This window comes from Lutra lutra, chromosome 8 (assembly GCF_902655055.1).
Source record: "Lutra lutra chromosome 8, mLutLut1.2, whole genome shotgun sequence".
NCBI lineage: Eukaryota > Metazoa > Chordata > Mammalia > Carnivora > Mustelidae > Lutra > Lutra lutra.
In genome coordinates this window covers 79,216,344-79,244,010 of record NC_062285.1, presented here as the reverse complement: position 1 = coordinate 79,244,010, position 27,667 = coordinate 79,216,344, and the positions used below count along the sequence as shown (strand labels likewise).

At 40.4% G+C, this 27,667-nt stretch overlaps 1 protein-coding gene across 1 annotated transcript in view; it reads left to right on the top strand.

Annotated features, from left to right (window-relative positions):
* The window catches only part of TMTC1 (transmembrane O-mannosyltransferase targeting cadherins 1), a 266,800-nt gene that overhangs the window by 39,135 nt on the left and 199,998 nt on the right, over positions 1–27,667 (top strand). Inside the window, 2 exon segments of the mRNA XM_047740854.1 lie at positions 290–466; positions 4,434–4,640. Of these exon segments, the coding sequence (XP_047596810.1) occupies positions 290–466; positions 4,434–4,640 (384 nt within the window).

Below are 27,667 nucleotides of genomic sequence, written 5' to 3'. Positions count from 1 at the left end.
TATGGTAGCATTTTAAGTGGTTTTTTAGTGTTCCATTTATTATATGCCATATTTTACCGTAATTTATATGCACCTTAATTTAAGTAACCAAGTTCAGTGTTGTTGGGCATTCGCTCTTTTTCATGTTTGTGATTTTAAATAATTCTGTGATGAATCTTTGTGAAGAAATCTTTTTTCACCTGCTTACTTAGAATATAGTGAAATTGATTGTTAAATCTTATTTTTAAGAGTTGATTTCTCAGTGACCCACATTTCTTCTTAGATTAAGAGTCTTGATCTTGTTTTCCAGGAGTGTGGACCAGCATCATGTTGGGGAATGTTTCCCTCCCACCACTTCTCCATTCTTCTTGCTGCTCAGTTTGTTTCTGGGGACCTGCGCGATGCTGGTCAAAGAGACAGGCATCACGGTGTTTGGAGTGTGCTTGGTTTACGATCTCTTTTCCCTGTCCCATAAGCAAGAGAAATCGTAAGTCATTTTATTTTTTTATTTATTTATTTTTTTTTTCGTAAGTCATTTTAAAGTTTTCATACCAAGCAGTGCATGTGCAGAGAATTACTTAAATCAATAGCTTTCAAACTTTCAGTTAAGAAAAAAAAGTATAATATTTTGTTAAACGTAACCTCATCTTACACTATAAATTAATAAGGTTTGTTTTAGGTTAGGTTAGGTATGTTCAAAATCCTCACACTTTATAAAAATCAATGAGGGCTATAAGGATTTTGTGAGCCTCAAATTTGGAATTGGAAAGTATTTTATGTTTATGTTTATGTTGCTAGATTGTTTTGGTTGCATACTATTGAGAAATCCTACTCATAGAGAGGAGTGGTTGCAAATGGTAACTGTTTCTTAACAGCTTGCCTTGAATCCCTGCATTCAGATGAAAAAACACTGCTAAGTTGGGTCTGGTTACTTGTTCTATGGGTGATGCTGTTACCTAGGAGTTTTGGATGTCTTGTTTTGGAATTCCACAAAAGGCCAGTCTACACCATACAGGAGTACTCACATGTTATATTCAAATTAAAGGTCAAGTTTATTTAGTAGTCTGTTTTCACTTAACAAGTTTAAGCACATTCATTATATCCTGTGGACTGTAGATGGCAAGAATGCTATGTCATATTAAAAGTTGAAGCACATACTATATTTTTCTCCCTCTGTCAACTCTATAATTACTAACAATTTGCCATGCAGACCCTATTTTTCAGTAATTATAAGGCCCTTACTTTTGAAATTTTAAAAAACGTGGTTGATTTATTCTTCTGCTTCATCCCATGAAGAATTTTAGCTTAAAAAGAAAAAAATCCTGCCTTTCTATTCCATTCCCTAGCTCTTTATACTCCTTGACATAAAGATAAGAGCAGTGTTATTGAGTGGCAACAAGCTGAGATGAGTCATTAAATTCTGATCACCTTCCTGCCTGGGCGTGCTTAGAGATAATTTAAATAGACTTTAGTGCTCTATTGGCTCTCTGTAAATCTCAGAGGCGTGTAAAAGGAAGGAGCTCGGTTATCATTTTGACCTCAGTTCATGCCAAGAAAGCTGTGAGCCAGAGGACCTCCCCTTGGCTTCTGTGAGAATGCCTTGCCTCTCTATCTTCTCAGCCAATAGGAGGGATGGCGATGCTGGCCTTACTTTTTGCAGAATGACCTAGCAACCTGTCCTGTTCACACTTCCTTCTCGCCTCCTCTGTAGCTGAGTCCTGAGCCCTTTCTGCTCTGCCTTGCTGACGGCAGGAGGATGTGACGACTGACTGCAGAGCCTCCCCTGTGGTCCAGTCCAGAGCCATGTGAACCTCATCCTTGAAGTCATGTCTGCCCTGGTCTTGGGACTCTGCAGCCCACTGTTGCTTCTGTACTGCTCTCTGCTTCATCTCGTCACTGTTGAGCCAGGCTTTTTTCAGACGGGATAATTGTCCCTATTATTTCTTTAAGAATTGTTCCTGACCTTTAGAATACTAAGCCACTGGAAGTTCGTGGGGGCGGTGGTGCTGGAGTGGCAATCATACCACTGATACGTTGCTCGGAAGTTGCACAGCTTATAGTCCCTGCTTCGTTTTTTGGTCACTTTGGCTCTCAGAAGCAGTGGCTCTGCTTAAAGGGAGACATTCGTTCTTTCCTTCATCCTTTTGTCCGCCCATTCAACACATACTCATTCTGTGCCTGGCCAAGAACGAGAGAGATTTCTACCCTCCAGGGGCATACAAATAGTGGGGGGAGACAGACGTTGTATGAGTAATCACACGAAGAAACTGATTACAGTTGCGCACAGAAGTCAGAACGGAGAGCATGTACCAGAGACCTGGCCAATAACGGTTAAGATCTCCTGAGTCCTGGCCACATGCCAGGCACTGTGCCACACCATTTATAGGCATGAAGTCACTTAATGCTCAGAATAACTGTTAGCCTCGTTTAGTAGAGGAGAAAACAGAATCACAGGAAGTGACCTCTCCAGAGTCACTGAATCCCAGGGGGAGCCAGGATTTGGATCCCTGTCTGTGTGACTCGGGAGCCACGGGCTTGCCCCTGAGTACCTTTGCCTCTGTGGACAGAACACAGAGCAGGGACCTAGAGACCTCCTCTAGGACATCTGCTGCCCAAGGCCTGGGCTCATATTTGTACCATGAGATCAGCTCATACGTCCTGAGTGTAACGGGGGTCATGACCCTTTTGAAAATCTCACGGAATTGTGTCCCCTTTTCCCAGTATAATGTATACATATGCAGTTTTGCGCAAACTCTTAGGGCTGTCTTTCCACTTTATCTGTTCATTTAGAATAAACATCTCGGTGTTAGGTTGTTCTCGAGGTCTTTTATCATACGATTCAGGCGGCAAGAAAAAAATAGTAACAGAAGTGAATGTTGGAAGCCCTTCTACGTGAAGGACAATTTATTCCTAAATTTTAAGATTGGGTCACAGGAATGGAGTGGGATTTCTTTGATTTGACATCACTGTTAGGAAGAAATATTTTCAGTGAAAGATCAGCTCCTGAGAGTTAAGTTTCTTTGTACTTTTATTTCTTTTCTAAGAATTTGGATATCATTTCCAACATGCAGAGAATAACATTCCCTGACTCCAGTCCCTAACCTCTTTCTCTGAGAGTAATCACCATTGCATTCGTCACTTTCCATTTCTACGATTATTTATATGCCATTACTTAATAGGTATATACCAATGAGTATCAAATAGTGTATTTTTAACATATTTTCTTTTTTTTTTTTTAGTCTGAATTTTTTTTATTTTTTATTTTATAAACATATATTTTTATCCCCAGGGGTACAGGTCTGCGAATCGCCAGGTTTACACACTTCACAGCACTCACCATAGCACATACCCTCCCCAATATCCATAACCCCACCCCCCCCTCCCAGCCCCCCCCCCCCCCCATCAACCCTCAGTTTGTTTTGTGAGATTAAGAGTCACTTATGGTTTCTCTCCTCCCAATCCCATCTTGTTTCATTTACTCTTCTCCTACCCCCTCAACCCCCCATGTTGCATCTCCTCTCCCTTTTAACATATTTTCAAACTTTAAGTCAGTAGTATCACTTGCTTTTCATTTAACATTAGGACTTTGAGGTACATCGTGGGTATGTGTAGCTCTAGTACGTTCGGTTTAATTGTTGTACAGTATTTAAATAGCACAATTTATTTATCTGCTTTTCTGGATTTGGAATTTAGGTTATTTGCACCATTTTTGCTATTGTAAACTATGCTGCAATGGATTTGTGTGTGTATGTGTGTGTGCACGCGCAAATACATGTGGGTTTCTCTCAGGCATAGAAGGGGAGTTACTGGAACCACAGATAGACGCATGTTCGCCGCGTCCTCTACTAAAGCATTGCTCTTGAAACAATTGCAGCAATGTCTGAGAATCCCCTTGGCTTTGCTCCACATTTTGGGCCTCACTTGGTAGTGTCAGACGTTTTAAATTTTTTCCATTTGATGGTTATGAATTCTATTTCAGGGGATTCATGAAAGAAAATATAACCAATGTACATTGGACGGATCAGCTATGAATGATATTTTACAAGATCATAATTATGTAATCCCGAATACCACTTCAACCAAATATATTGAAAGAAATCTATCTGGAGGATGAGGGGTAAAGAAGAGGGTGTGTGAGTGTGTGTGTGTGTGTGTGTGTGTGTGTGTGTGTTTGCATGTGTATGTGTGTGTTGGCAACCGTGTAAGAGAGACTGAAACCTAGTATTCTATAGTAGTAAGTAAACCTAAGTTCTAAAATTTAAAAAAATAATGTTATAATTGTGTTCTTTTTAAAACCTTGTGATATATACCGGAAACAAAAAACCTAAAAGTCTTGAGGATGATTGCTTCCAGGGAACGGGACTTGGGAGTGGGTCAGGGGACTGTTACTTCTTGTTGCAAGCCTTGTCATTCTGTTTGACTTTCTCTCCCCTCACTGCCACGTACACAATTAGAAGCAATGGGGTCATCCATCAGCGCAGCCCACAGCAGCCTGCGAGCCCTCAGCCCTCCTCGCTGCCTGTGCACCCTCACCGGGAGAATGGGAAGCAACAGCGATTTCCTCACCGAGGAGCTTGGGGTGGCTGCCACTCCCCATCGCTGCTAGAACCCAAGAGCAGTGGATTCCCAGTGTCTCCTCGAGCCGTGTGGTCCATGATGAGGTACTGACGCGGCTCCCCAGGGCCATTTTCACGTTCCAGCACCACCTGGTGTAGCAGGGTTGGGCAGGAGAAGTAAAGTACCCAGTGAGTGTTTCATGACTCCCCCCTCTCTCTCCTTCTTTCCCTCCCTCCTCCTCCTCTTCATTCTTCTCTTTCCCTATATTAGATGAGGTAAGACAGGAGTCGCTGGAAGCAGCAAGTAGCTGCCCCACTCTAATTTGGAAGCACCGGGTGGGACACACTTGACTGTGTCCCTGGGGAAAAGCCTTGCATGGCAGAGCAGGCACCCTGGGAGTGTGGGGGAGGAGCGCACACTAAGTTCCCCTGCTCCCTCCTCCGCCCCACTCTCTGGGTATGACAGGAGTTTATTACAGTACAACTATGGGAGGAAGCCTAGGGACTCTGCTTCTCAGAAGTGTTTTTGGGGGTACAGCACAAGCTTTTCTAAAGCATGCAGTTTTCTTTTAAAAAATATTTTGACCCAGCAATGAAAATTAACAGAGATTCATCAGAACAGGTCCCCTCACTAAATTAGGTTGTGTCTAAAATAGTTCGAACCACAGGCAAGTCAGAATTTAATAAAGATGGAAACGAGATTCATCCTGTTAACATTTTACCACTTCAGATTCCAGTTCTTATTCCTCTGTGCGGTCCCAGAAAACTCTCATTTCAGGGTCTTGGTTTCCAGTTATTCCCACTTTCATCTGTGTTTTTGGATTTTGCTTCATTTATTCATTCATTTGTTCACTCATCAACATAGCTACTGAACATCTGTCAAGTGTCAGGCACTGTTCTAGGCATCAGGGATGTCCTGGTAAATAAGGAGGACAAGGTCTGAACTCTTGTGTAGCTTCCTTTCCAGTAGAAGAAGACAGACTCTAAATTACCAGCAAGGAATGAACGGTGTGATAGAGAGTGGTGGGCGGGCCTGACCTGGCCAAATTGGGGTTGGTTGGTCAGGGAAGGCCTCCGGAATCCTTGTAATGACAGGAGGAGCTAGTCCTGCAAAGACCTGCCAAGATCTGGGCAGAAGGTTCCAGACGTGAGCTAATGAGCAAGTGGGAGCTGGAAGAGGTGAGGTCAGGGAGTGGCCAGGCCCAGATAATGAAGGGCCCTTTTGGCCATAAAATTAAGTTTGGATTTTATTCTGGGTGGAGAAGGAAGACTTTAGAGGTTTCTTGTTTGTTTTAAGAGTGGAGAGAAATGATCACATTTCTTTTTTAAAATGTTCACTGGCTTCTTTGTAGTGCTTGATGTAAGGGGGCAAGAATAAAGCAGAGGAGGGTTTGGAGACTTTTATACAGACTGCGTGAACAAACAAGGTCTTGGCCAAGGGTGACAAGGACTGTGTTGGATTTGGGACATCTTTTGGATATAGGTCCTGCAGGACTTGCTGATGCTTGGGATGAAGGGGAGAGGTAAGAAGAGTAAGGGAAAGGCAGGAAATGAGGATTTGGGGGTTTCTGGCTTCAACAGTTGGGTGGATGGTGGTACCAGTTACTGAGATGGAAAGTCTAGGGGAGAGTAGGTTTTCTGACAGTTGGAGGAGGATGAAATCACGGAAATGTATGAAATTCCTGTGGAAGGAAAAAGCGAGATAAGAGAGAGTCCTATGTCATTGGGGAAATCTTGATTTTTTTATGGAGGACCATGGAGGAAAAGAAGAGAATTTTAGGGAAATGGTAAATTTTTAAAGAAAGGCCAAGGAGGAAGGGCACCTGGGTGGCTCAGTTGGTTAAGGGACTGCCTTTGACTCAGGTCATGATCCTGGAGTCTCAGGATCGAGTCCTGCATTGGGCTCCCTGTTCAGCGGGGAGTCTTCTTCTCCCTCTGAATCTCCCTCTCTCATTCTCTCTCTTTCAAATAAGTGAAATCTTAAAAAAAAAAAAAAAAGACAGAAAGAAAGAAAGGTCAAGGAGGAGAAAGAAGAGCAATTAATAGAATATTGGAGACTTTCTTTTTTTTTTTTTTTTTTTAAAGATTTTATTTATTTATTTGACAGAGAGAGATCACAAGTAGAGAGAGAGAGGCAGGCGGAGAGAGAGGAGGGAGCAGGCTCCCTGCTGAGCAGAGAGCCCGATGCGGGACTCGATCCCAGGACGCTGAGATCATGACCTGAGCCGAAGGCAGCGGCTTTATTGGAGACTTTCAAGGTGGCTTCAACATGTGACTCTCATGAAGAAAGGACCATATTAGACTTTACTCACATTCATATCCCCGGTTACTGGCTAATCGTAGTTGCTCAGATATTTGTGAAATGACTAAATTAATGAATTGATGGGAAGAAAGTGTTGGAATTAATCACAGAAAGAACATTTTCAGTAAATTTGACAATGAAGGAATGCTGGAGAGGTGCCTGGGTGGTTCAGTTGGTTAAGTGTCTGACTCCTGGCTTCAGTTTCAGGGTCATGATCTCAGTGCCAAGAAATCAATCCCTGTGTTGGGCTCCACACTCGGTGGGGAGTCTGCTTCAGGATTCTCCCTCTCCCTCGCTCGCTTACTCTCAAATTAATAAATCAATCTTTTAAATGGGCTTGCCCACTCACTCTCAAATAAATAAATCTTTTAAATAAATGAAGGAATGGTGGAAAAGGATGTTATCTGGAGGTGTGTTAGGTTTTTGTTTTCATTCTTATTTTAAATTTGATGGATGTGTGTGCATGTGGGTAAGTTCTTGTTGTAAGCCTTGTCATTCTATTTGACAAATTGTAGAGAGGAGAGATGGAAGACGTGGCAGCAGAAAGGGATGGGATGAATTAGGAATACCAGGGGAATGCTGCATTTGCTGATTTCCTATAAATACTCCTACCATGGCTCATTTCAGGCTACAGATGTGACACCCTTGACCATGGCATTGGGGGGAGATGTGTTAGAGCCCACCACTGTGCAGTATTTCCACTGCCTCGTAGACCACAGAGTTAGTAGTAAAACGAAGTAAACCAATTAGGAAGTGATGAGCTTTGAGTGGTTATCACCTTTGCTTTTAATATGATTTTTAAAATTTTAAGTTTCATTTTCAGTAATGGCTGTACTTAATAACTGGTCTGCAGAATTCAAAAAAATTTAAAATCGTCATCTTCTGCAAGTCCAGGGTCCCAGGCGAGGACTTGGCTTAGGGGAGGAGGCAGGACACCTGTGTCATTTGATGTGGAGCTCACTTCTCTGTTGAACTCTCAGGTGGTGGGAAGATTCTTGCAATCGTTCTTAGACTGTCGATGAAGCACCTTTTGACTTGCTCTGATGGGGTTTGGGGCTAACACATTGAATCAGATGACATTGTCTTGTAGGTTACATTTTTTTTTTTTTTTAAACCCTGAAGATCAGGGTATTATTTTAGAAACAATGGTATCTGAAGAGCAGTATACAGCACAGCTGAAACTGGGTTAGAGTTTTACTAAGTTACCATGTTTATGGGCAAGGTGGACCATTTATTTTCCTTCCTTTGGAAAGTTGTCATAAATTTTCCCTCTTTTGAAAGGAAAGGTATTATATTGAGTATACATTTGATTAGTGTTAAAATTATTTTTGGAAAATGGTGCATGAACTTTTGTCAGAAGCTGGTCAGGTAAAGCAATTAAAAGTCCAAGAAGTTGTGCTGTCCTTGTTCCTAAGGTCTCGAGACCATGTTTAAGTCATGGCTCCTACAAGGACATGATCTCTGATCTCCTTCAACCTGTGTTTCCCCATCTGCAAATGGGGAAAGCAGTAGGAATAATCCTTTCCTCTCCACTTGGTTGTCAGGACTAAGAGCAATAGCACAGGTAAGATGCAGACCGATAGGAGCCAGGCACACAGGTGGCTGGTCAGCGCATGGCAGTCGGCCTTGTCTGGATTGCTAGTTTCATATTATAACTCTTTTCATTCCTGTGTGGGTTTCTGGACAGCAGGCTGCATCATGAAAACGGTGAACCTGCAGGGTGCAGGCAGGGCATGAGGCGTTTGTGTGGGATGGGTTTTCTTTTATGTTTTTTGATTGAACTTTGAGCCTGTTTGCTAGGACACATTTGTACTGCGTGGATGGCATTAGTCTGACAAAAAATTAGGCTGAATACTATGATGTAAACTGTTTTCAGAAGTCACTACACATAGGGAAAATCCCAACCCAGAAAAAAAAAAAAAAGACCCTACTACATTTATTCAGTTACCAGTTTTTCTGCATGAGTTGGTGATTGACTCATGGGTAGCAAGTGCAATAAAAAAACCTCACACTTAGGGTACATGCTCTGGAATCAGATAAGATTTCAGTTGATACTGTGTTTTACTGAACTACTCCCTGTGAATTGAGGAATGTTTTGTATGTAAATATTCCTTCCCTTATCTTTATTATGTTAAATTCATTCACACATGGGTACATTTTCCTTTTCACATTGGAAAGGTCAGTGAATTCTTATCTTCAGAACTCATAGCAACATTTATATGTAACTATGTTTAGTCAACTTTTCATGTGTATACTTGATTGATTTCATTTTTAAATGACAACGATCACACTAGGCATTGAAGAACAGTTCTTGGCTCAATAGGTTCTTTGTCATTTCCTCTTTTTTTCAGCTGGATCTGTCAGGGGTCCTTCATTTAACACTATTTACTGAGCACCTACTATGTGCCCAATACCATTTTTGGTGTGAGGAATATGGTGGTGAAGCAAATTCAGCCCTGCCGTCATGGAACTTGGCTGGATGATGATCATGGTATTTTTACTTAAAATGAGCTCGTTTTCTACCTTTGTGGGCAATGTAGTGGTTAGAATTTTTTCACTTCATTGGGTCTTAAAAGTTTTTCTTGTAAATACCTTACCCATAGGTATGCAAATCCAGAAACTAAGGTTTAGGACTGGAGAACAGTTTGACACTAAAGTGAATTTGTGAGGTAATTAAATTCAGGGGACTTAGGGAGGCACATAAATATTTTGACCTTCACTTGCGGAATGGGTAACTGATCTTTTAAGTATCGTTTTAATGCTGGATTTCTGTAGACCTTGCATTACGCTCTTTTCCCCCAAAGTAAGAAATGCTGTGCAGATTAAACTCCTGAGGTGGGATTTTGTACTTTCATCCACACATATGATCCTGTGAATAGGGCAGGTGTGTTGCAGACCATTATTAATAGTCTCAGCTTTGAGAGGAACTTCGTGAGCTAGCCAAGTGTGATTTACAAGTGATAGAAAAAAAAATCTGTTGAAAGTTTGTATTACTGACTAATAACCGGGCTCTCTTTTGTATCCCCTTACCCCCAGTTTTACATACTTTTTCTGTTGACTGGTTTCAGATGAGCCATTTCTAGTCTCATTCAGCTGCTGCTTTCCAAAATGAAATGCCCAGGGGTGCCTGGCTGGCTTAGTCAGGAAGACATGTGGCTCTTGATCTTGGGGCTGTAAGTTCGAGCCCCACATTGGGTGTGGAGATTACTTAAAAATAAAATCTTTAAAAAAAATTAAATGACTGAGAAAAAAAAATTAAATGAAAGAGATGTGGTGTTAACTAATAGGTCTACACGGAAAATCATCCAGCAGTTCTAGGTGAAGTTTGGGGGCTCATAATAATAAATCCCCTCCCCTACTTTAAAATCTAGTAATGCAGGTGTGAACCTCAAATGAATCCATGTTAAGAATATAGATCACCTCATGAAAGTAGATGTTAAGTAAGATTTTATTATAAAGAGACTGCAGATTCTCTTCAGTTGCTATTTATAATTTTTTTCCACTTTGCTTTGTTTAAAGATGAACTGGGCCACATTTTGCTAGAGAATTTTTCTCTCTTCCTCAGTGGTGTAAATTCTTTGGTCTTTTAGTTGTTCTTGGATGGCTGCTTCCAGATCATTATGACTTACTTCAGGGAGGCACATGATGGGTGGAGGGATCCGGGAAAGCAATGACTCTTGGGCTGCATTTTATAAAGACACTAATCAAACCAGCCAGCGTAATTATTGTTAAGACTATTTATTATGTAACAACTGTGTAACTGTCCACTATCAACCTATCCTATGGGCACAATATCCCAATGATACTTCTTCTGACTTTTGTCCCATATACCCTGAGCTTTTTCATAGTTTGTCCATTTCTTTTTAACATAGCGATCTGACCATAGGTTTGGCTAAGACCGTGTGCTCCTTTTGGATGTCGGTGAACTGCAGACATGCTTAGTGAATGTTAGGCACTGGAGAAAGGAGGTGAGTGATTGCTGGAGGCATTTGTCTTCCTGTAGAGAAAGAAATATTTTACTGGGAAGGGTGAACTAATGGTGGCATTTTGCTAAAGGAGTGATGGAAAGGGTGAGAAATTTCTTTAAAAAAACATTGAAATGGGGGTGCCTGGGTGGCTCAGTGGGTTAAAGCCTCTGCCTTCTGCTCAGGTCATGATCCTAGGGTCTTGGGATCGAGCCCCGCATCGGGCTCTCTGCTCAGTTGCTTCCTCTTCTCTCTCTCTCTGCCTGCCTCACCACCTACTTGTGATCTCTGTCAAATAAATAAATTTTTTAAAAAGAGGCTGAATTATTAAAAAAAAAATTAAAACGTAAATTAAGAAGTTATTTTTAAGTCTGTGTTGTCAGATTTCTTAATTAGGAAGTGTGTTTAATTGCGATACTATTATTAATGTACCTTTAATGTTCATTAGTAGGATTGATTTACCCAAGCTGGGCTTTCAGATTCTTTTAGAATAAGTAGCTTTTCCAAAATATGGAACTTACTAGAAAAGTATTCTCTTGTGTGGATAGAGAACTAGAAAAGAATTGTTTTTTCTTCTTCCTGTTTCCTAACCATTAGTTTTGAGCGAGATCATTCTTTTTGAACCAGACCTAGAGTATGTGGTGAGGCTGGAATTATCTTGATGAGTTTGTCTGAAAGCTTATTATAATCTGCTTTGGTTCTTGAACTGAGCTCTGCACTAAAATGGATCATTTCAGTAAAGTGTTCCTTGGATTCATTCAGAACATAGCACTAAAAGCTTCTTCCAAATAAATCACATGCTAAAGAGGCAAAATTCCTTTTAATTTATGGATGGCAGTTGGTAGAGTTCCTAACTGCTGACAGCCCCTGGTTCATTCTGTTGAATCTTGATTGGGTACTGATTCTTGGCAATCTTCGATCCCCTGGGAATTTCAGTCAGTGGATGATAAGTTCTTTCCTTTCTCAGTGTAGAGCAATCAAGCTTAGGCATCTGCTTTCCAACTGGATGCACAGGGACATATGTTGAAAGAGAAAACTATCAGAATGTAGGCATTTCTGGTTGGCATGCAGTTTTGTCATTGCCACAATAAGCTCTTCATAGAAGAGGATCCCAGGCCTCCTGCTTTTCCAACCCCTCACCAGCCCCTGTATGGAGCTCTCCACCTCTGTCCTGTGTGCTTAAGAGGCTGGGTGGCCTCCAGGCCACCAAACAGCTCTCCTTTCTTACTCTGAGCACAGCAAGGGCTCTCAGGATGTTTAGGGAGTTTACTGCTTTCTTTGCTCTTTTTGTTAATGCTACTGACATCCAGCTTAATAATTTTTTTCTCTTTATCTTTCTAAGTGTTAGCCTGCTGAGAGGTTATAGAGTGATTCTAATAGCAATATCAGTTCATCTTAACATTGTAAACACTCAAGGTGTATATAAATAACTCACGGGAATCTGTTGTCACTCCCGGCGATCCGTTAGTGGTGGCTGCATATAATTGGGTGGGATTTTCAGCTTGTTCTGAAAATCATCTGCCACACATTTTGATCTGGTCATGTTTTGTAGTATGAATGTAAGAGAATCTTAAAAATGTACATACTTGAGAAAAACTTTTTTTTTAATTCAAGAAGAGTTTGGAGGGACTTTTAAAAAAATTTTTTTATTAACAAATAATGTATTCGAGGGACCTTGTGAGTGGAAATTGTGGAAATACAAATGATTGAAAATTCCCTTGTTAGAAGCAAGCACGATGTTTTTCAAAATTAGTGTCAACCACAGTCACTCCCAGGGAGTGTGCATTTAACCATCTGCCAGAGATCGGGCCACAGGTTTTATGAGCAGCTTACAATTTTCATTCTTAGTAAAACCTATGAGGGAGACAGTGTACTAGGACCATGGGCTCAGACCAGAGTGCCCGGGTTTGAATTCTGTTCCACTTCTTACCACGTATATAGTCTTTGGCCACTTACTTCATCTCTCTGTCTCTGCCGTTCCCTTGTGGGTAGGTGGCAGTCCTGCCAATACCTACCCCATGAGGTTATTGTGAGGAACGAATGAGTTCATGTAGGAAAAGAGCTTAAAATAGCTTTTCATTAATGGTGTGCTAGGATTTTGCTTCTCTTCCCCGTCTTGCTTATTTTATGCCAAAGCCAATGTGGAAGAATTACTGTTTAGAAATCTTCTTTTTAGCACATTCACATTTATGAAAGAAAGTGGGATAGTCTTGATTTTTACTTGTGATATTTAGTTGTCTTCTCTTTTTTCATGAGTTTACAATAGTTTAAAGGGAAATGATTATTCAAGAAAAACATTCCTGTACCCCTCATGGAAAGTTCACTGAAGTTTAGCAGGATGATAGAGTTCTCGTGTTAACACTAATTCTTCACTGATGAATACCATGTCCATTATGAATTGTCTCAAAGATGTGTTTAGAACTATTCTTAGTTTATGAGACTAACAGTTGACTTTTTAAAATTCAGAGTTTTTATTTTTTTAGAATTACTGCAGAATAAAACATCATTCTAGTAAACAAATCATTAGGTTGAAAAAAACAATAAAGACTTAATTTATCAGTTTTTTAGGTAGGTGATCAGACAGCCATATAGGAATACGTGTTTCATGTTGTAGATTTGTGAATTTTTAATGCCGTTCATGTTTTTTAAACCGTGATCTTTATTACTTTATATATAATGTAGAAAATACGTATTGATTTTGAAATCACCCAAAGCAGCAGTCTCCATGAGAAGTCTGGTATTAAAGATTTGCTTGTAATGATTTAACCTCTAAAAGTATTGGTAAAGTGTTTAAATGGAACATAAGTATGGATTTTTAGGGAATGAAGGCAATTAATATATCATAATTTGGAAAAAAACAAAAACAAAAACAAACAAACCCAAACAACCAGCCAGAGCTGGACGGAGGGGGAGGAGGAAGTATGTTTGTCTCATGTTGAGAGCGAGACATACCCTCAGTCCCTAATTGAATAAATAATACATTTCAGCTTTTGCGTGGTAGAGCTTTGGGTTCTTGACAGTTAAGTCTTTATCATAGATTATTTTTCATACTTTGCATTTAGCTCTTAAAGTAATTTTTGTCAGTGTAAAAGGAATATGACTTTGTGAAAAGAATTATGAATAATTATTGTAATTATTCAATTACAGTGAATGTTTTTGATTTTAAAAAGTTGTCTAGGGGCACCTGTCTGGCTCAGTCAGTGGAGAGTGAAATTCATGATCTCAGGGTTGTGGGTTCACGTCCCACATTGGGTGTGGAGATTACTTTAAAAAATTAAAAATTAAAAATAAATTAAAAATAATTCATCTGTTTAATTACAGTTTGGGTTTTCATGCAGTCAGTGAAAGGCTGTGTCTTTATCCTCATTGCAACTTGTTTCTCTCTTTTTTATGGTGTGTAATTTACAGCTGCAAAGGTTAGGTAAACCTTTCAGATAAATTGAGATTGAGTACCAATCTCCAGTTATTTTTAAGCAGAAAATACAGGTACAATAATAGTTGAGAACTATTGGTTCAAGAGAACATGATGTCTTGAACACTGAAACTATCATCATTGTCCCTCTATGCTGTTTGTGAAAAGTCTCAACAATGTAGGGTTGCTGATAGGTTTTTTTGCATATTTGTTTGTTTGGAAAAGGAAGAGTTTACTTCCCAGGGTGGACTGTGTATGTAAAGAAATGAGAGGCACCTCTGGGTAGTGTAAGGAGCCTTGGCCTGGTTTGTGGGAAAACTGGGTTCACTCTGATTCTGATTTGTTGGGGTCCTTGGGCCAGTTACTTTACTCCCATGGATTTTTGTTTTTCTTACCTATGACACAACATAAGGGAGACAGGGTGGACTGGTTTCCAGTCATGTGATACTCTCTGTGAGGCCTGTTTTGGCCAGACTTTTATGAGACTGTGCTGTCGCTGTTCCTCTCTGTGTCTTCCATGGACGTGTGTGCGGTTGGAAGGGGGTTGACTGTGAAAGGAGACGACACGGAGAAATGACCCTCATGCGGAGCTCTCAGGAGTAACTAAATGGACAGTGGAGGACATTTTGCTAATGTGCATTTTGTCATTTCCTTTTCCGTCTTGAATTCTTGATGACCCGAAGTCTTTAGAACTTAAGTCAGATGTCTTGATGAAAACTATCAATATGGGAAAAGATCAAATTTTGCCTTCAGTTGTCCTAGTTGTAAGCAGTGCCATGCCTTTGGAAGCTGACTCCTGCTGCTATCTATGCAGAGGCAGTTTGTTGATTCATTTCATTAATAAACATGTATTAAACACTTGGTACAAGAATGTCTTAGGGATCATTTGCTTGCAAAGAACAAAGCCTTTTGAAAACTTGCTTCAGCAAATTGAGGCATTTGTTAGAAGGACACACTGGAATGTACCAGCACCCCAGCATGGAAATTGAGCCTGGGCTTGTTAGGGACACTAAAACTGGCCAAGTCAGCAGATTTATTTTCTGCCTCTTTGGGGCTTTGTGGTCTCTTGCTTTTTTTAAAAAAAAAAAAACCCGTGTTGTTTTCCTTTTCACCTCTTTTTAAAGACTAGCTTTTCTTATTTTGTTCAGTGCAAAGCTGCCTCAGTACTAGCTTCACATAGCCTCCCTGCTCAGTTCTGCAGAAGAGGGGCTAGATTCACTGGGTCCTGACTGCAGAGTCCCAAATGGGGGACTGACTGGCCCAGCGTCGATGTGCTTACAGCCCAGGAGAGAGGTCGTACAGATAGATAAGGTCATCTGTGGCGGTAAGTGCAGTTAGATAACTGCGCACCAAAGGAGGGATACGCAGGGCCACATAGCATGTCGGTTTGGGAAATCTGATGTGAGCCGCATCGTCACAGACGAGCCAGTGAACTGAAGAAGGCAGGATGGCTCTCCAGGCAGAAGGTACAGCGTGAGGGAGAATGCAGCAGCACACACCTGCGGAGCATATGTGTGTGTGTGCACGTGTGTCTGTGTGTTTATGTGTGTGTGTGCACATGTTTGTGTAACAAGCAGCTCGGGACTTGAGTAATGGGAGATGAGGCTGAGAAGGTTGGCAGGAGCCTGTCACAGAGGAATTTGGGAGAGATGCCAGGGAACTTTGACTCCCGCCTAAGGAAGGGCAACAACAGGTGCAGGGCAAGCTCGTCTGTTTTTTTGGATCACGCATACAAGAAGTCTGAGCATAAAGCTGGATGGAGCATAATTTTTAAGTGAAGATGAAGAAAGTCAAACCATTTGATGTTATTTGTATACTTTTGAGAATGACAAAGCAGTAATTCTGAGATTTTTAACCTATTTGAATCCTGCATATCTGTGAAAGCTCCATATTTTCTCTTTATCTGTAAAGATTGTACCTTATATAAAATTTTCTCTACATATTTTTGTAATTTTGAAAGAATTCTTATATTTAAGATCAGTTAGCAGGAGCCTTAAGAGCCTTGGGAAGCATTTGCCCATGTTAGGGAGAGGCTCTACCATTTATCCACACCTGTTAATTGATTTATGCCTTTTTGATTTATGATTTGCTTCTAAAGAATAGAAATTAATGGAAACTTCACAGAGGTGATAATCCCTTCCTATTATGCATTCAGTATGCTACATTTGATATAATTTTGATTTCTGGTTTCTGATTAAAATAATCATTTCTTCTGATGTGTATTGTGTCCAAGCAGCTGTTGTGTTTTGTATTGGCACAGATAATTGCTTTTCTACTTGGCAAAGAAAATGAGCAGATGCAAAACAAATATCTTTTCCTGGCATGGTCGATTGGAAGCTGTGCAGCCCAGTGTTCACAACGTTTTCATAAGTGATACAGCAAGTGCAGCTCAATGTCAGACTATAGCTATTAAGTACCAGGTATTCACTGTGGCCAAGATAAATTCTAACCAAATTTGTGTATTCGACTTAGATTTCGAGCTTGAAAATAAGAAACAGTTTAGTTTTCCCATGAGGAAAATAGTATGATGACGTGAAGGCCTCTGTTGATGTAATTGCCCCCAAAAGTGATTCTAGAATTTCCATCTTGGTTTACTTTTAATATTGGTGGAGCCACAGTGTGCTCAGTGGTTAGGTGCATGGCTCCTGGAGTCACACAAAATGGATTTAGGTCCCAGATTTCTCATTTAGTAGCAGTATGAACTTTAGATTAAGTGATTTCCACATCCATAAAATAGGAATAATCAGTTCTTAGAAATGGCATGAAATATTTAAAGCATGAGGCCCAGTACAACACAGGCCCAATTAGCACTTGTGCACAAATCTGAAAATGTCCAGTCTCTGCATTTGTGCATGGGGGAGATAAGATGTCTACCTAATATATCTGTGGTGCTACTTTTCAATGTCTTGAGAGTTCTGGCTTAAGTAGTCATTGTCCATTCCATTGGGAGGTGAAAGAGAGCCAACATGGATTGCCTATTTCAAGCCAGGAAAGAAACTTTTAATTGTCACCAAGTCCTTGGGAAGTCGATCTTCCCACCACATTTACATGTATGTGAAAGGTTAGACTCACATAGGTTGCATAATTTTCACATCGTTACATAGCTAGAATGCGGAAGATTCAGGATTTGAACACACATCCATTTGATCCTACTATATCGGTTAGCAAGGTCAGGCCCTTCACAATGTTTCCTGGAAAGATTTATAAGAAGCTTCTAGAAAGGACTATTGTGGGGAAGGCAGAAGTATACTGGGAGAATCAACATATTCCCCTTTTCCCTGCATTTCATGGAGCCCAAGTGGCTTCAGCCATTTTACATGTTGGGCGCTGATGACGCTGTGGTTGGCTCTTGGCCATGTCCTCATCATGCTGGAGCTACGGGGGATTTCGCTCTTTGTAGCACCCAGCTTAGCACTTTTGAGAAAACTATTCTTTATTTTAAAGTGAAATGCTAGGTGGGATGTGTCACATTTCATCAGGAAGCAGTCATCAAATACCATTTTTCTGTAAAGCAAAGCAAAGTTCTGTAAAGCAACAGTGAGCTAGCTGTTCAGTTATAGATGCAGTCCTGGGTCTCTGATTATTGTATCTGCTGAGTTTTCTGCTGGATAGTGGTGTTGCTCTTTAGGGAAACTTCTGTATGTGTGACATTTTTGAAAGATAGATTGTGTGTGTGTGAGAGAGAGAGAGAGAAAGGTAGAAATAGTATTGCTTTGTGGACTTTTAAAAAAGGTTTTATTTATTTGAGATTTTATTTATTGAGAGAGAGCATGAGTGGGGAGGGGCAGAGGGGGGGAGAAAGAATCTGAAGCAGACTCTGCACTGAGCACAGAGTCCAGCGCGGGACTCGATCCCACGACCACGAGACCAGAGGTTGTGCCAAAACCAAGAGTCGGACGCTTAACCCACTGAGCCACCTAGGGGCTCCTGCTTTGTGGACTTCTGATTGGGACTTCTAAAGTTAATGTATATCAGAATATTACTCAGTTATGAACAAGAATGAAGTCTTGCTATTTACAGCAACATGAGCGGGCCTAGAGGGTATCATAGGCTGGGTGATGGGTATTAAGGAGGACACGTGCTGTGATGAGCACTGGGCATTATATGCAACTAATGAATCATTGAACTCTACATCAGAAACTAATGATGTACTGTGCAGTGGCTAACTGAACATAATAAAAGAGAAAAGAAAAAAGAAAAATACCATAGGATTTCACTTACATGTGGAATCTGATAAACAAAAGCAGAGACAGACCCATAAATACAGAGAATAAACTGATGGTTGCAGGGGGTGGGGGTGGGGGTGGGAGACAGGCAAAATGTGTGAAGGAAAGTGGGAGGTTCAGGCTTCCTGTTCTGGAATGAATAAGTCATGAGAATAAAAAGTACAGCATAGGGAATACAGTCCATTGTATCATCATTGTGTTGTATGGTGTCAGTGGCTACACTTGGCAGAGAGCATAGCATACAGTATGGAGTTGTAGTTGTTGAATCGCTATGCGGTGCACCTGAAACTAATGTAACATTGTGTCGACTACAATTCAGTTAAAAAAAAAAAAAAAGAATTAAATAATGTAAAGAAACTCAACTAAAGCCCTGTAATGAATATGAGAAACAGAGTTCTGTCCCTGAAGAATCTGCTGTTTAAGAATCTGCTGTTACGGAAATCCAAAACAGTAATGAATACTTTGGGAAACGGACCATTTACTATCCTGGATTAGAAACATGGAAACACAGGCAGTCCAGATATCTCATTATGAGCTCTGAGTGCTGATCAATCACGAGGGTCCCCACTGAGCACATGTAGGCAATAGTCAAACTAGCCACCACCAAGAGAACCTCAAAAAAGAAATAACTTGCTGACCCTCAGAAAACACAAACACAAACTAGAGATTTTAAAACAGAAATCATGAACCCTACTATGGCACTCTTAAGATAAAGGAGAAAATGAATTGGAAGCTTTCACTGATAACTATGGCCCTATATTATTTTCTCATCATCATTCAATTGATGACTCACTCATTCATTCAGTAATTATTTATTGTCTACCTGTTTTGTGCCTCGTAGGGAAATAATGATGAATAAAATAACACATACATGAGAAAAAAAAAAACTCAGCAGAGTTCATGCATATCTGTGAAACCATTCACTGCGGGCATGCTGAAGCAATTCATTGTGGTCACAGTGGTACACTAGTCAGTCCTTGTTGTTTTTAACTTAATTTTTTAGAGCAGTTTTAGGGGCACAGCTAGGTTGAGAGGAAGATACAGAGGTTTCCCATCAGCCTGCCCCCACATATGCATAGCATCCCCATTATTAACATCACTCACCAGACTGGTACATTGTCACTAAGGATGAGCCTGCACTGACATATCATAGCACCCATTGTTCATAGTTTACATAGGGTTCCTTCTTGGAGTTGTACATTCTGGGGGTTTGGACAAAGGTACAATGACACGGATTCATCATTGGAATATCTTAAAGAGTAATTTTACTGTCCTAAGAATCCTCTGTGTTCCCCTCCCCTATTCATCTCTTCCCAGCTCCCCACCCCTGGTAACCACTGCTCTTTTTACTGTCTCCATAGTTTTGCCTTTTCCAGAATGTCAGATATTTGGAATCATACAGTATGCAGCCTTTATAGATTAGTGTCTCCCTCTTAATAATAAATGTATTTAAGTTTTCCCCATGCTTTCTTATGGCATGATAGTTCATTTCTCTTAGTGCTGACTAATCCATTGTCTGGATGCCCCACAGTTATTTCATTCACCTACTGATGGACATCTTGGTTACTTCCAAGTTTGGTCTGTTATGAATAAAGCTGTTATAAATATCTGTTTGCAGGTTTTTGTATGGGCATAAGTTTTTAACCCCTTTTGGATAAATATTAAGGAGTGCAGTTGCTGGATCCCATGGTGTGTGTGTGTGTGTGTGTTTAGTTTTGTAGGAAATTGCCAAGTTTGTCTTCCAGAGTGGCTGTACCTTTTTGCATTACCACTAGCTGTGAACCAGAGTTCCTCTTGCTCCACATCTTCATCAACATTTGATGTTATCAGCTTTTGAATTTTGGCCATTGTAATATGTGTAGTGGTATCTCGTTGTTTTTATTTTCAGTTCTCTGAGAACATATAATGTGGAACATCTTTTCATATGCTTATTTGTCATCTGTATATTTTCTTTAATGAGGTGTCTGTTAAGGCCTTCGACCCATTTTTTAATCAGATTATTTGTTATTGTTGAGTTCTAAGAGTTCTTTATATATTTTGGGTAACAGTCCTTTATCAAATTTGTCTTTTGAAAACATTTCCTCCCAGTCTGTGGTTTGTTATCCCATTCACTTAACATTTTTCATAAAGAAAAAATTTTTAATTTTAATGAAGTCCAGCTTATCAGTTATTTCCTCATGGATCATGCCTTTGGTGTTTATCTAAAAATCATCTCCATACTCAAGCTCATCTACGCTTTCTCCTATGTTATCCTCTAGGGATTTTATACTTCTGTGTTTTATATTTAATTCTGTGATCCATTCTCAGTTAATTTCTATGAAGTCTATAACATCTGTGTCTAGATTTATTTTATTCCATATGGATACCCAGTTGTTCCAATACCATTTGTTGAAAAGAATATCTTTCCTTCATTGTATTGAATTTCTCTTTTGTCAGAGATCAGTTGATCATATTTATGTGGGTCTATTTCTGAAATCTTTTTTTTTTTTTTAAGGATTTTATTTACTTATCTGTCAGAGAGAGAGCAAAAGCAGGGGAAGCAACAGGCAGAGGGAGAAGCAGGCTCCATGCTGAGCAAGGAGCCCAATGTAGGATTCGATCCCAGGACCCTGGGATCATGACCTGAGCCAAAGGCAGATGTTTAACCAGCTTAGCCATCCAGGCGTCCCTATTTCTGAAATCTTTATTTTGTTCCATTGATCTGTTGTCTATTCTTTCACTAATACAATACTGTCTTGATTATTGTAACTTTATAGTAAGTCTTGAAATTGGGTAGTGTTAGTCCTCCAACTTTATTCTTCTCCTTCAGTATTCTGTTGGCTGCTCTAAATTTTTTGCATCTTCATATAAACTTTAGAATCAGTTTGTCCATATCCACAAGATAATTTGCTGGGATTTAGATTGGGGTTGCATTTGAATCTATAGATGAATTTGGGAAGAACTGAATTCTTGTCAAAAGTGAATTTTTCTGGGGCACCTGGGTGGCTCAGTTGGTTAAGCGACTGCCTCCAGCTCAGGTCTTGATCCTGGAGTCCTGGGATCGAGTCCCACATCAGGCTCCCAGCTCCACAGGGAGTCTGCTTCTCCCTCTGACCTTCTCCTCACTCATGTTCTCTCTCGCTGTCTCTCTCTCAAATAAATAAATAAAATATTAAAAAAAAAAAGTGAATCTTTCTGTCCATGAACTTAGAACAACTTTCCATATATTTAGTTCTTTAATTTCATTTATCAAAATGTTGTACTTTTCCTCATATAGATCTTGTACTTATTTTGTTAGATTTATACCAAAGTATTTCATTTTGGGGGTTGCTAATATAAATGGTATTTTGTATTTAATTTAAAATTCCATGTTCATTTCTTATATACAGGAAAGCAATTGATTTTTGTATTTTAACCTGGTGTCCTGCAACCTTACTATAATCACTTATTAGTTCCAAGAGGTTCTGTTTTGTGTTTGTATTTTTGTTTTTGTTTTGGTTTTGGTCTGTTCCATTGGATTTTCTACGTAGATGATGCATGTAGTCTGTTATTCATATCATTAGTTTTTATTTTTATTTTTTAGAGGAGAAATTTTAAGTAAGGAAAGGATGCTTTTGTTTTTTTCCTTTTTTGGGTCTAGAAATTTAAAATATTCAGGTGAGTATGAAAAGATAATATAACAAGCACCCATATTACATTCGGTCATATTTATTTCCAGGATTTTTTTTCTTTTTTCCCCTAAGGAATGGAATTGTATTGGTAGAGCTGAATTCTACTTTAATAGTGCCTTTAGGGGGCGCCTGGGTGGCTCAGTGGGTTAAGCCGCTGCCTTCGGCTCAGGTCATGATCTCAGGGTCCTGGGATCGAGCCCCGCATCGGGCTCTCTGCTCGGCAGGGAGCCTGCTTCCTCCTCTCTCTCTGCCTGCCTCTCTGCCTGCTTGTGATCTCTCTCTGTCAAATAAATAAATAAAATCTTTAAAAAAAAAAAAATAGTGCCTTTAGTTCCATTTCCTTTGCTGTCTCCTCAGAGGCAGTGCTGGGTTTTATGTGTACAGGCTGTTTTCTAAGACCACATCTTTCCCACCGAAATTATGCTTCAACCTCTGGTTAATCTGGTTAGATAGTCGATTTCCACATAGAAAATGGATTGAAAGGTCTTATGTGGCTGGGGAGAAAATGTACCTATGGGAATCTCCAGGTTTTACCTTATTTTGATCTTCTTTTTTTTTTAAGAGTCTATTTATTTATTTGTCAGAGAGAGTTCATGCGCACAAGTAGGGGGGAGGGGCAGAGGGAGAAGCAGGCTCTGTGCTGAGCAGGGAATCCAATGTGGGACTCTACTCCGGGACTCTGGGATCACGACCTGAGCTGAAGGCAGATGCTTAACCAACTGAGCCACCTAAGCTTCCCTATTTTGATTTCCTTAACCTGAGGAGTCTCTTTGGATCTGGAATAATCCAGGGAGATCTAATCTGGGAAAGCCCCAAATTATGTGAGTCTGATTGAGAGATTTCTTGCTTTCTCCTGCTTTCTTGTCACCTGTTAAAACATCCGCTGTACAGTTGACTCTCAACTGGGCCTAGGTGGATGTGGCTCTTCTAGCCCCCTGGTCCCAAGACCCTCTTGGTCCCTTAGACCATCTGAGCCAACAGGGACCCTTAGCACTCATTCAGCTTTTGAGGTCTTGCATTGGACTTACAAGTGCAGTCAACATTCTTCCTTGTCCATCAACCTTTGTGCTAGAGTGTTTTATGAAATGTCATCACCTCAGTGACTGTAACTTCCAAGTATTTACAAAGCACATGCTAAATGATGAGGTGACAGTTCTCTTACTAGATGTAATACTGAATTCCAATAACTAATTCCCCAGAGTATATTGAGTATAATTAGTAACAATAACTGACATTCATTATTTGCTGTATTCATCCACTGTTTTAAGAGATTTACATATATTAACTCACTTAATTGTCATGACAACTCTATATTTCTGTATTTCACTGTGTGTGATAATGGGGACCCAGGGAGGGTTGTAATTTGCCCTGAATAACAGCTAATACACGAACCTGCAAGTCACATTCCTGCAGCCTGGCTCCTACGTCTTTACTCTTAAAATCAGCTCACTCTATTTTTCCTCTGAAAAGAGAAAGCTGGTTTTGGTGAGAAATTTTGTAACCTCAGAAAGCATTCAGGTTGCCAGTTGAAAGATGCTCCTTTTTGCAGAATGCAGAGGTTATATGCAGTCAAGCCTTTAGGAAGGTCCAGCCTTCCTAAGGGGGTGATGGTCTTGCCTTCCATCATGGGCTTTACCTCTGCTCACCTAATTCAGCTTAGTCCTGGGCTTTAACAAGAACACTGTGGGTATGATTGGTTGTTTCACTATGAGATATTTTTAACTAGTCTGGAATAGCCTGGTTATTATGGTAGAAGTGAAATACTGTGGAGAAGGAGAACTCACACAAACAGATCTACCAAATTATGTTCGGACTGTGTTTACAACCAGTTGGAAGAGCCCCAGAGGTTCCAGATAATCCCCTGAATCGTAGTACAGTTTGAAGTGGATGTCTTGAGGCAGAAGGATTCATGCCTCTTAGAAGTATTGACCATAATCGCATCTGTTATCAAAAACAAAAGAAAATAAAAAACTCCAATTGATCAATATTGAAATTAAAGTAAAATTAAGTAATTTTTTAAAATGAGCTTTTTGAAAAATTGCTAGTGGCAGTCCAGTACGAAAAGCATGGCAAATTTGTGTATTCTTATAAAGTCTTTTGCTCAGATATTTCCATAATGCGATTCATAATGCATATATATTTTTTCCATTTGGTTTGTGCAACTGTCAAAGTAACTTACGATCTTCTAGCTTACTTCCACAGCCCAAAGGAAGAGTGTGCCAAACATGAGGAAGTGAAAGGAGAAGGACTGATATTCTGGGAAGGGGTCAGGGATTCATCCACTTAAAAAGTTCTTGCATTTCCTAGAATCCACTTGAAAAAAATCAGAGCATGTCAGTTATTCTTCAAAAGGCATGTGGCCCAATGAGATACCACCTCACACCAGTCAAAATGACTAAAATTAGTCATTTTGGAAATGACAGGAAACAACAGATATTGGCGAGGATGCAGAGAAAGGGGGACCCTCCTATATTGTTGGTGGGAATGCAAACTGGTGTAGCCACTCTGGAAAATAGTATGGAAGTTCCTCCAAAAGATGAAAATAGAGCAAGCAATCACACTACTGGGTATTTACCCTAAAGATACAAATGTAGTAATCTGAAGGGGCACCTGTCTATAGCAGCAATGTCCACAATAGCCAAACTATGGAAAGAACCTAGATGTCCATCAGCAGATAAATGGATAAAGAAGATGTAGTATATATATACCATGGAATACTATGCAGCCATCAAAAGAAATGAAATCTTGCCAGTTGCAACAATGTGGATGGAACTAGAGGATATGCTGAGCAAAATAAGTCAATCAGAGAAAAACGAAAAACAATAATCATATGATTTCTCTGATACGAGAAATTTGAGAGGCAGGGCAGGGGGGGCCTGTGGGGGGTAGGGAAGGGAAAAATGAAACAAGATGAAACCAGAGAGGGAGACAAACCACAAGAGACTCTTAATCTTAGGAAACAAACCAAGGGTTGCTAGAGGGTGGTGGGGAGGAATAGGGTGGCTGGATTATGGACATTGGGGAGGATATGTGGTATGGTGAGTGCTGTGAAATGTGTAAGCCTGATAATTCACAGACCTGTACCCCTGGGGCAAATAATACATTATATGTTAGTAAAAAAAATAAACAATTATAATCACAAAAAAAGGGCATGTAGCCTTATTAGAGGCAGTCAGGGGATGCCTGAGTGGCTCAGTCAGTTGAGCATCTACCTCAGCTCAGGCCATGATCCCAGGGTCATGGGATCAAGCCCTGCATTGGGCTCCCTTGCTCAGTGGGGAGCCTGCTTCTCCCTCTCCCTCTACTGCTCCTCCTGCTTGTGCTTGCTTCCTGGCTCACTCTCTCAAAGAAATAAAATTTTTAAGAAAATAATAAAAAGAATTAGAGAGAAGCAAACTTTGTTCAGCAGAAATAAATAAGCCCTGTGGATATCGCACTCATACCTCCCTGAAGTTTAAGAGACACATGAAAATGTAAGAAGGCAAAAGGCAGTACTGGATTAGGAAAGAATGAATCACAGTTTAAATAAATACCTTTTGTCTGCTTGGTGAAAAAGCAGATGTACCAACGTATATTTTAGGGCACATTAAGTTCCTGGGTTGAGTGAGAGAGCACAGGGCTCATTGCATTATGCAAATGTCCAAAGACTCTAGCAGTAATAGCAGAAAGAAGTTATTTTCTTTAGTGAAATGTTGGATATATATATATTTAAAGAAAAATAAGTAAACATCTTCACGTGCATTAATGTTCTGTGGAAACTGCAATAAAAAAATGGCCTTAGGTTGTCAAAACAAAGAAATGGGAAGCTTTCCACGAAGAACAATAGAATGACTGCAGAGCAATATTGAAGCAGGTGAAGAAAAGAACATGATGTACCATGTACAGAAAAATTATTGATGGCGCAGAAATGGAGTGGAAGACTGATAAGGAGTGAATAGAAAAGTAGCTTATAAGAAATTCAAGCTCACACCGAGGCATAGTGCCAACCTGATTGCAAATTCTGTCAGGTTGCGACCAGGAGAGGGAGAAGGCAGAATGTGTTCAGAAGATGGAAATTTTTATCAAAATGTATTAATTCATGAAGAAGAAGAAACACGAGTGTGGTAGCAGCTGGGACCTTCGTCAACCTCTTGAGACCTCTCTGGGCCATCAGAATGGCTGTTGATCTTTGACCCTTAGGGATAAAAATGTGATTAATAAATAAACTTCCTACAAGATATTAAGGGTTCTCCTTTTATTATGGCTTTTATGTCAACCACGGACATTCTCATAAGTGATGCCATGCGGACATTGTGGCCCTGGGTCTGGGGAGGCTGACTCTGGTGAATGTGGTGACTCTCTCGGGGCTGTGGGAAGGCAGGAAGGAGAGCAGGAGGCAGTGCTGGGGTCAGCCCGCCCGTTTCTGACACACCTCTGCCACCCGGGCTGTTTGCAACAAGGCAAGTCAGCTCATCTCTTTCCACCTCCGTTTTGCTTGTAAAGTGTACCAGATGGAGTTGTTTTCAGGGTTAACTGGATAATCATCCATGCCTAGCATTCTTCGTTTAATGATATGTTACTTGCTTTTTCTTTCCTCATCTCGCTTAAGCCTCATACTAACATACCCGAGCTGGCTGGATTATTTCCATGTTTTACATGTGAGCTGAGTTCAGAGAAGATGGCTTATCAGGGTAACACATACCATCAGCATTTGAATCCAGGTCTTCCTACACACGTCCTTGTTTGCTGTACCCTGGAGTTTAGCATATGTAAGAGGAGACACGGGCACACTGTGGGGAACTGACAGCAGAGGACAGAGGTGGGCTTTGTTCTGGAAGCCCTTGGGTGTTAGGGAATGATGTGGATGGGTAAGAAGTCAGTTCAAATCCATACTGTTGCATTGAGAAGGTGGCAAAAAGGGGGTGTGGTGGATAGGGCTGGGTGGGGCTGGGGATGTTGCTTGACAGATGAGGAGATCATCATGTCACTTCACACCACAGCACCTGTAATGGCGACACAAGCTCTAGACCCCTCAACGTGGCTAATAATAGGAACAAATGTATGATACCTCTCTTTATCCCCGGATACACGCTAAGTACAATACCTCCCTTTATCCCCGGATACACACTAAGCATTGTGGTAAGAGTTTTATTATTTATTGCTTAGAGAACTTTTTTGAGATAAGTACTGTTATTATCAACATTTTATGGATGTGGAAACCCAGGGTGGTAGGTAGCAGAAGTAGGTTTAGAACAGGATTTGTCTGGCCTCAGAGGCAGTCTCTGAATCTCTCCTAGTGCCTTTCTCTTGGCATTTGGAGATTGGTTGGCTCGGAGCCCATTGCTTTATCTTCATCTCCCAATGCTTTCCTACTGGAAGGGTTTACTCAGCCAAATGGCTTTCCTAGCTTCCACTGAACTACCTACCTTGTGTTTCTGGTTGTCATTCTTGTCATTCATGTCTGTATCTTCTTCTTTTCCACTCAGTAATTTCTTCCTGCCTTTGAACCCTCTTGAGCATGCTGCCGCGCCCGGTTGTCTTATCCTAAGGCCCATTGCACTTGGTAATGCTTTACTGATTTTGCAATTATCACTTGCT